Source organism: Rhamphochromis longiceps, linkage group LG19, assembly GCF_057381845.1.
Source record: "Rhamphochromis longiceps isolate RC_006_pf linkage group LG19, R_longiceps_female_GT1.1, whole genome shotgun sequence".
Classification (NCBI taxonomy): domain Eukaryota; kingdom Metazoa; phylum Chordata; class Actinopteri; order Cichliformes; family Cichlidae; genus Rhamphochromis; species Rhamphochromis longiceps.
This window is the reverse complement of record NC_140575.1, coordinates 19760631-19770499: the sequence shown is the minus strand read 5'-3', so window position 1 is coordinate 19770499 and position 9869 is coordinate 19760631. Positions and strand designations below refer to the sequence as shown.

At 41.3% G+C, this 9869-nt stretch overlaps 1 protein-coding gene across 1 annotated transcript; it reads right to left on the bottom strand.

Annotated features, from left to right (window-relative positions):
* Positions 1 to 1623: 1623 nt before the first annotated feature.
* Positions 1624 to 9003, bottom strand: golga5 (golgin A5). The gene is made up of 13 exons (XM_085392153.1): positions 8824 to 9003; positions 5999 to 6646; positions 4417 to 4614; positions 4101 to 4320; positions 3881 to 4004; positions 3582 to 3785; positions 3287 to 3457; positions 3069 to 3197; positions 2877 to 2975; positions 2532 to 2751; positions 2309 to 2408; positions 2149 to 2212; positions 1624 to 2031 (listed from the first exon to the last, which is right to left on the bottom strand). Exons 2-13 carry the CDS (start codon positions 6636 to 6638, stop codon positions 1954 to 1956), a joined length of 2247 nt encoding a protein of 748 aa, XP_085248279.1. The 5' UTR covers positions 6639 to 6646; positions 8824 to 9003; the 3' UTR covers positions 1624 to 1953.
* Between the last annotated feature and the right edge of the window lie 866 nt (positions 9004 to 9869).

Genomic DNA, 9869 nt, shown 5'->3' with positions numbered 1-9869 from the left:
AAAACTATCCACAACACTACACACTAACTACACAAGACAACACATTAACTACACACTATAAACAAGCTAAACGTCACAAATCTCTCTTCCTAAATAACCAAATGTCGTATTGCCATATCATTTTTGATTGGTCGCGCGCAGCTGCTTAAAGGTGTAGCCCCAGATTACTTACAGCTACTTCCGTACAACTGATGCGGTAAGATGCGGTAAGCTGAGCACAGCTTCAACCGTCTGTTTGTTGAAAAATAGTAACGCGACCGCACCGAATTTTCTTGTTAGTAACGGTAACGGCGTTGTAACGACAGAAATAGTAATTAGTTAGATTACTCATTACTGAAAAAAGTAACGCCATTATTCCCATCACTGACTACTACTATATCTTCTTTTCATAAAATGGAAAATATTATTAAGATAGTTGATTAATTATTGTCAAATAAGCAATAAGTTAGTTTATTACAGTGCTTATATCTTCCACTCAGTATTTTGAGAAAGAGCTTTATCGAAATGCATGCAAACATATCGAAAAACAATTTATAAGGGATAAGCAGAGCTTGAAACTCAGTATTTGGTCTGATCACCTTTATCCTTCAAAACAGCCTGAAGTGTCTTAGGCAAGCTTTATTATAATTTCTTCAGACAGTCTTCAGTTCTCCAGACTTCTTGAAGGACAGTCAAAACCCTTTTTTGGATGTGGACAGCCTTTTGCTCCATTCTGTTTAAAGATGATCCCACACTGCTTCAATAATGTTGATGCCCAGGCTGTGGGAAAGCCAGTCTATGTCTGATAGGGTTCCACTATGTGTTTTCCTATCCAGGTATGCTCTTACACTGGCAGTGTGTTTGGGATCATTGTCATGCTGAAATATGAAGTCGCTGCTTATCAGATGCTTTCCAGATGGTGGCATGGTGGTTCAAAATGTGACTGTACTTTTCTGTATTCAAAATTCCATCAACTGTAACAAGATCCTCAACACCACTGAATGAAGTGGAGCTCCAAACCACAACACTCTGTGTGAGCCTCCACTCTGTTTATGGGCACTGTTGTACCTCACTCTTTGCTTGTGGTGCACAACAATGATGATTTCGACCAAAAACTTCACTTCTGGATTCATCACTCTATTAGACCTGTTGCCACAAATTTTCAGTCCAGTTCTTCCTTAATTTGGCGTATCTCAGACTTTCTCCTTGTTTACCCTTCTCCAAATGATTTCTTGACACCCACCCTTCCACTGCAACCATTTGTCTGGTCTTGTGCCAGGTCTTTGCCGTCTTTCCTGTTTCTGAAGGACATGACCTTCAGATACCGTTTGTCTGCAGTTTTGTCAAACTTTTTAAGGATACATTGCTCACCAAGTTAGGATATGCTGAGTTTTCAGCTAACAACTCTTTGGAAACCATCTTTTTGGTGTGAAAATACTTGTTTGTTTGTCAAACCGTGTTATCACATCATCCTTCTGTTCATCCATTGTGTTCTTCATAGCCCGCAGAATTTTGATTCTGTTCATCTGAACGTATCGTATTCAATCCTCAAATACTTTTAAACTGAGTGTTGTGCAGAAGATCTGTGAAGGTTCCATTTCTGTTGCTTTGTGGCTCAAACAATGTGACAGAGAAGAGCCAGTCTCTGTTTTTCCTTCTAATTCATTTATTAAAAGATTATTTTTTGTACATAGTGTTAAATACAATCTCTCAGAATTCTGAAACCAACACAGTTTTTGATTCATGTCCATTTAAAAGACCACCGAGACAATATCACTCTGTAATTACTTTAAAACTCAATGCTAACCATCTTGATTTGGAAACAATATAGAAGAAATTAGAGGAAATGTCTTTTAATTCATAGCATATTTGTGCAAAACAGGGAGAGGTCCCAGAGCCCATATTCCAGCAGCTTCCTTACATTAAAGGCCAATGAAAACATCTTTAAATACCCAACCATAAAACTCAGGCCTTCTATCTTCCATCAGGACGACCATGCATTTCTGGTGTGTAGGTCAGAAGAACAATCATGACCCACAGGTGCAGTACCGCCTGCAAAGAAAGAAAAAAGATCATGAATAAACTATAGATGTTACAGACCACTTTACCAGCTACTGAGCACTCTCTCATTGAACAAAGGGTTCATATCATTTCAATACTAACACTGACCATGTACAGGATGACAAAAACTCTGGCCATTGGGTAGCGCCTCAGAAAGATTCCCAATCTTATGCTGTTAGAAATAAAAGTATTGGTCACAGTGAACAGTTTTTCACTTGTAAAACAATGGAACTGTTGCACAGTAAAACGGTGAACAGTGAAAGCTTACCTGAAGCGGTCAATTGTGCTGGCTGCCTTACGTACTTTTCCATACACTCCTGGACTGTCCTGGTCACTGAAGAGCACAGGTGTGTTTCTTTGTCTTGCCCCTGACAGTCCAAAACAGAGAAATGTAAATGCATATATTATATATTAGGTTTTTTTTAAATAAAACAACTGTTCAAAACAGGTCTCATTTACCAAAACAAAAAGAAAATGACAGCTTCTCCTACCTGCTCCCTCTAAACCGCTCATGTTGATTGCCGGCCCTCCACTTTGTCCTCCCTGAGTATTCTTCAGCTGCTGCTCCAAGCGCTCCAGCTGAAAGACGAGGGAGTTTTTTTCCGTGCCAAGAGCTTCCACCATTGTCTGCTTCTGGATCAGTGTCTCCGTCAGCTGGTGGAGCCGGTTCTCCAGCTCTGTTTGGCTGTTGCTGAGTGTCTTGTTGGTCAACTGCAAAAGGAAATTCATCAGACATTATTATTCAGTGGTTTTAATAGACACAAAGCAAATGTTCCCTAAGTTCTGATCTGGGAAGGAGACTCCTCAATTTTTTTGTATAACTTTAAGGTACTGACCTGGTTCCTGAGTTTTTGGATTTCATCTTCTCTGTCTTTGATTCGACTCTGCAGAGTGGTTTTGGCTCGATGGTGCTCTTCCTCAAGGTACTGAAGCTCCTATAGGCACAAAGATTAAGTTAGTCAAAACAACAGCTTGTGCACAGCTTTTATCATTTTTAGCCTATTATTATTATTGTAACTCTCTTTTACCTGTTTGTAGCGCTCCACCTCAGCCTCTACCTCCTGCTTTGCTCTGTTCTGTAAGGTCTGCTGCTCCTGTAACTGCGCCTGCTGCTCCCTCCACGTCTCTGCCTCTGCCAGCGCCTGATTCTCCAAATCCTGTAAGCAAAAATTCAACCTCCACTGAATTACTGGCCTCTCTCGCTAGTAAGTAATTTTGCTTTTTCCTACTGCATATAGTATCTCACCTGTATTTCAGTCCTCAGAGTGAGAACTTGCCCCTGCAGTTTTTGGATCTCCTCCCTCTGCAGGTCCTTTTCATGACGTAGCTCCTCAAGCTCCAGAGCCATGGTCCCACTGCCGTCCAGGGTGTCTAGACCAGATCCCTCCTTCAGACTGCTGATCAACTTCTCTTTGGACTAAACAAACATTTAAAAGTATTAAATAAAAGTTCAAACATATAATAATGAGATTTACTCCACTTTACTCCAGGGTAAAGCTTTCAATGAAATCATTTTTCGGGAGAGCCTCCACAAGCCTTACTTGTAGGATGCGTGAAGCTTTTTGCTTATAGTCTTGTAACTCTTGCTTGGCAGACTCAGCTGCAGCTTTGGCACTTTTTAATTGGTGTTGGAAGTCGTCGACCTTGAACTTCTCCTCTGCTGCTCGCCGCTCAGCTGCAGTCACTGTTTCTGCAAGGGTTTGCCTCTCGGCCTCCAATTTAGAGAGCCGGCCAGCATATTCAGTCTACACAAGAACAGAGAGTTAAGTCTCATCATTTCCATATGACCAGTCTATATTTAACCGTTGTAAATACAGAAAATGAATGGCATCATGTGCACCTGCATCTGCCGGTAGCTGTCCTGTTCTCTTCTGAGCGCCAGTTCAGCCTCTCGCAGCCTCTCCTGTAAGGTTTCCAGAGCTTGGGACTGCATGCTGTTCCCTTCTGTGTGGTCTTGCATAATTCTAAAAAAATCAAACAAGACAAGAAAATGCTATCTAAATCAGTTCTTTATAAGTTTAGTGTAATTTCTATTTAAGACTTTGGCTCCAAAAGCATACTTTGACTTTTCCTTCTGTGCCTCCTCTAATGCAGCACTGCGGGATTTTAGAAGCTGATCGGCTTCATCGAGTCTGATTTTTAGGACTGCAAGCTGACCATCTTTGGCTGAGAGAGCTTCTGTTAGGTCATCGACTTGTGACCGAAGTTCTCGTAACGTTCGGTCAGTCTGGGACTGCTCCGAGTTCCATTTGTCTGCACGTAGACGGGCCTGGTTTAGCTCTAAGAGAGAAAAAAACAAATTAAATCATAGGAAGAGGTGTAGCCAGGTGAATGTGTGCCATTTTCGGGTTTCAGTATTGGCTTTTTTTTGCTAACCATCTTGTAAGTCTTTTGCTCTCTGGATAACTGAAGCCATCTCTTGATTCAGGGAGGCCACCTCACTGCGCAGCAACTGGTTCTCTAGACGCAGGCTGGACAGGATCTGGTTCTGTGGTTCTTCTGTTGGTGGAGGAGGCTCTTGCCTGCTGGACTCCAGAGGGACAGCCAAGCTTGAGTCTGAACTCTCAGGTGTATCTGTGGTGGCCAGGCAAAATGGTAAATGGTAAATGGCCTGTATTTATATAGCGCTTTACTAGTCCCTAAGGACCCCAAAGCGCTTTACATATCCAGTCATCCACCCATTCACACACACATTCACACACTGGTGATGGCAAGCTACATTGTAGTCACAGCCACCCTGGGGCGCACTGACAGAGGCGAGGCTGCCGGACACTGGCGCCACCGGGCCCTCTGACCACCACCAGTAGGCAACGGGTGAAGTGTCTTGCCCAAGGACACAACGACCGAGACTGTCCAAGCCGGGGCTCGAACTGGCTTGGACAGTTACAAGAGTAAAGAGAAAACAGCATTTACAGATATAAGTGTGGTAGCTCTTATGTTATACTTCTAAACAGCAACAAACTGGCATAATAAAGCATTAATATAAAATTATCTTATTTCATACCATTGTACTTTAAGGTTCCCTGTCAAGTTTTGGACACCAAGTGGGTTAATTCTTTAGTGGGACGTGGTAAATTTACCATTTTAAAAAGGAGTCCCACAAGGTTCAGTATTAGGTCCCATGTGGTTCATATTAACAATATTGCACCCTCTCTCTATAAGAAAATATACCATCCATCTTTATTCAGATGCTACAGTTCTGTACTGTATTAATAATATTCTTTACTCAGCCACTGAAATCCAACAGCAAGTCTTTCTAAATTGCAAGAACCACATAACTTGAAATTAGCTTTGAAAGCAAACAAGTTATCAAGAGCTTATGAGAGATTATGGAGACTATCTGTAAGTACACCTCTGACTCCATTCTTAAACCCCCTTAATTAATTTCAGCTCTTCAACCAAAGATTTACTAATAAAAACATTGATTCTTGTTTTTACTGGGTTTCATATAGAAAAAGCTGAGTTATGACTGTGGCACAGTAGTCACTGGTTTTCATTCACTTTCTTTAAAGACCTTTATTTTGTTGTAAAATATTTTTATCCCTTCAAGCAATTGACTATTTCAATATGCAATTACAAACCAGAATGTTCTTGAAGGTAACTTTTATCTTACCAAGTGACTAATTATTAGTTCCTTTTCATGTGTTTATTCACTCCATTTTCACTGTACTCTTTAAATCTTTGCAAATTAGAGCATGCTATCACTGATTTATTTAAACAAAGGCTGCTTTCATGTGCACCTGCACATAATTTTTCTCTCATAGTCATGAGAGCCTATCAGTAGAAGTAATGTGACAAAAATGCACTGATGCGCCAATAAAGGTGAAGAAGAAGTTAAAAAAAAAAGTGTCTTAACTGTAAGCTGAAATTTTCTTCTCCTGTGAATAAAGTTTATTGTTTATAAAATGTTTGAGTGTTGTTAATTAGTCAGACAGTGCGCTGTTGGCTTTGCTCATACCTTGGCCTTGCTCTTTAGCAGAGTTCTCCTCTGTTTTGATGCTGTGAGCAGATAATGAGCTCATGCTTGAAGCTCTTGATACACCCCGGGTGGAAGGGGGTGTGGAGGGGACTGATGGGGTTGTATGAGAAGTGGTGGAAGCGGGAAATGTTGGGTTTTGGGCCTCTACCACTTTTACAAGGTCCTTTCTTGAATCTCTCCGATTGCTGACTTGAGGCTCAGAGCTATTCAGAAAATCAAAGAGCATGTCATCGTCCACATTCTGCTCACTCTTTTTGGGCCTCACAAACCCAGATGAAGTCTTGCCAGTGTTGGGGGCGCTGCTACCAGAGCCCAAGGGTGTACTGGTCACGTTGGCAGACCCAGCCAGCATGGTTGCATTAGATTTCTTGATGTTGCCAGCTGCAGCAGAGATGTAGCCCTGGGCATCATGAGAGGATGCATAGGTATGATGTGTCACAGCTGGGTTGGTCTTGTAACCTGCAGAATTGTAGTCCGTTTTAGCAGTGGATTCTTCTCCATAGGCTATTGAGAAGGAGGAGGATTTTTCCTGGCCTTTACTCAGGGCAGTAGCAGCTCCCTGGTCCACTTTATTAAGGAAGTCTTCAGCTTTCCCAGCCAAGTCAGTAAACCAAGACATTTTGCAACCTAGCGATAGAGACAAACAGCAACATGTAAAGATTTATTTGACGGATAATATATTTATTTACTTTCCAAGTTCTTGGATTTCTATTTAACAACATAAGGAAGGTCAGTGGTGGAGTAACGGTCACTATGTCAATGACAGACGCTAAATCTAGACACGCAGTTTAACTGTAAATAGCATTTCACCTCCCCTCATCATTATCACCACTGAGATACCATCCAGTGAGGCCTTCAGTTTCGAAAGCTCAGGATACACTGCCTAACTGTACCTGTGCATGACAGAGCTACTTCTGGTGTGGCTACTATCAGCCCAGGTAACCATAGCAGATCTTCTGCCTTCATCCCCCTCTTTCTCTAAGGCTACGTTCACACTGCAAGTCTTAATGCCCAATTCCGATTTTTTGATCAAATCCGATTTTTTTGGTCTGCTTGTTCACACTACAAATAAAATGTGACAGCAAACACGCTCTAGTGTGAACCCTCAAAGCGGCCCGCATGGGCAAAAGAAGATGTCACACACAACGCGCTCTGTTTAGACCCAGACCAAACAGTATTGTTTGACTGATGGACCTTAATATAAAGACTTGTTTTGGACTTTACATTTCCCAATTTTGCTTTAAGTTATAAAGTTATTTTATTATTTACATATGGCCTAATAATTATCCTTATTGCTGTTTTAGAGAGGAGCGGTGCTTCAAAGGATAGTTGCAGATTTCTGTCAGAATCTGCAGATTATACAGTACAAATAAAATGTTCACATTTCTCCAACGTTGTCTTCCCAACAGTTTCACTAACATCTACACTGGATGGCCAGGAAGCGTTCACATTGTCTTCTCGGGCGCTGATAATTGGCGTCTGTCTTGTTCAGTGACGTAAAAGACAGATTTATTGTCTGCCGGTCTGATTTTTAGGACTGCAAGCTGACCGTCTTTGGCTGAGAGAGCTTCTGTTAGGTCATCGACTTGTGACCGAAGTTCTCGTAACGTTCGGTCAGTCTGGGACTGCTCCGACATGACCATTAAAACAGCAGTCGCTTTCTAAAACATCAGATATGTATCGGATTCAGTATCACATGCGAAAGTGACCCAGGTCGGATTTGTGCTGTTCACACTGTCATACCATGATCGCATATGGGTTGCATAGGGTCAAAAAAGTCGGATTTGATGCGCTTCCGCCTGCAGTATGAACGTAGCCTAACAGTCTCCTCTGTTACATCACACCACTGTATGCCCTCCTTCATTAGATCTATAATTCTACTCTGATGTCTTCCTGTAGACTACAGGAAGAGCAGAGCAAACCCCCTCCCCCTGGCTGTCAACAAAGGCTGTGTAGAGAGGGTTTCTCAGAACCTTTATTGCTGACAACCTCACCTGGTCTGCTAACACAACAGCTGCAGGTAAGACAGCTCAGTGGCGCATTCGCTTAATAAGGTTCCTGAAGAATAACTGTCACGGATGAGAAACTACTTTTGGTAACACTGCAATATGCCAACTGCTTTGCAGCAGCTATACATGTTATCCACAGGGTTATAAAGACAACAGAAAAGATCAATGCCTGTGCTCTTCCCTTTCTCAAAGCAACTGCAAAAGCAAGAATCCACTCAAGAGGGTCAAAACAGCTCTCACCCTGGGCACTTGCTGTTTGACCTGTTGCCCTCTAGTAGGCACTACTGATCCAACAAAGCAAATGCAGGCAGTTTTGGGTTTTGTTTTTTTTAATCCAAGTGCATATTGTCCAAAATAAATGTGGCAATAAATGCATTCTGAGGATAGCATTGAAACTAGACAGGACCGAGCTAGATGGGAAGAAAAACTGCGAATTGATCCATATTAAATAAACAGGATCGCAGCAACAAATTGTAGACAGTTAAAGTTGGGACTCTTCCAGCTTTGTGAGCAGCCTCTCAAGTTCGACTCAGGACTAAAACGGTCCCTGCGACAAATGCTGCACAGCTAGCATGCTATAACAAAAAACTAAGCAGCGAAATTTAATCAGCTATAATTTTTAACGACACCACGCTTTTTTTTTTGTAAAACGTAAATGAACAAATGGGGGGTTATTGGTTGTGTTTTAACTCTAACGTTATCGTAAAACGATGTAAACACAGTTGTTCAGGATCAACTCCATCAGTGCTGCGGCTAACAGGCTAGCTGGCTGTTAAAGGAAACATTTAAAGGTACCGTTTGACAAGAGGTATCAGTCTCAGGGTGTCTCCAGTCACCTGGCTGCCGCCGAGGTTAAACAGATCAGAGTGAAAGAATAAAACTGCTTGGAAAACGAAGTCAAATATCATCATCTGTCAAGGAGGATGTTGGTGATCCTCTCAATACGTGGACCAGGAAGCGCTGCAAATAAGGACCCGACAACAGAGCGCCCTGAGAAAAGCCTGATCGAAAATTAACCAACGGTGTTTCCAAAGCGCAGAACTCACCTCTGTTAAGGACTTTACTTTACTGTAAATAAAAATAAATTAATGGAGAACAACAACAACAGCAACAATAATACTAAGAAGAAGGAGGCGGAGGAGAAGACCTGACCAACTGGTAAGTTGTTTACTGTATTTTTTAAAGAAAATTAAACATAGTTTTTAAGTTTAAATATGATCCTATTTTAATTAATATTCGGATAAACACGTATAAAGTACTCATCTTTGGATAAAAGCTTGCCGTTTGAAACAAATGAAGCTAAACACTGGGAAAACTACTATAAAATAAAAAATAAGAAATAAATTACAGACTATGGCCAGAGTACTTTATTTTGTTAAGACAATCGAGATATTATTGAAGTGCAGACTTTCAGTTTTATTTCAAGGGGTTTACCAAAAGTTTTATCAATTTTGTAGATTGTACCTCATTTTCAGAAGACCAAAAGTATTTAAGATATTAAAAAATAATTGCTTGTTTGTTTGTTTGCTTTAGTCCACTAACCTTAATTATGGAACACATGGACGTTGCCAAGTAGATGTTCTGCTAACCCTTTACTACTGTCACCTTCCAGTCCTTGTGACACTTTCCGTATTCAGTTTTTAATTTTTTTTGCTGTATGCAGCTGTATGGGTTGCCTGTGAAGGTTCTCAGTCATCCAGGTCATAGTAGTCTAAGGAGCTTGGAAAGAAAAGCCTCTGGACTTCTTTATGTTTCTTCAAGACGTTTCACCTCTCAACTGAGAAGCTTCTTCAGTTCTAAGACCAATTGGTGGAGAGTCCCTTTGAGCTATTATCCATTTG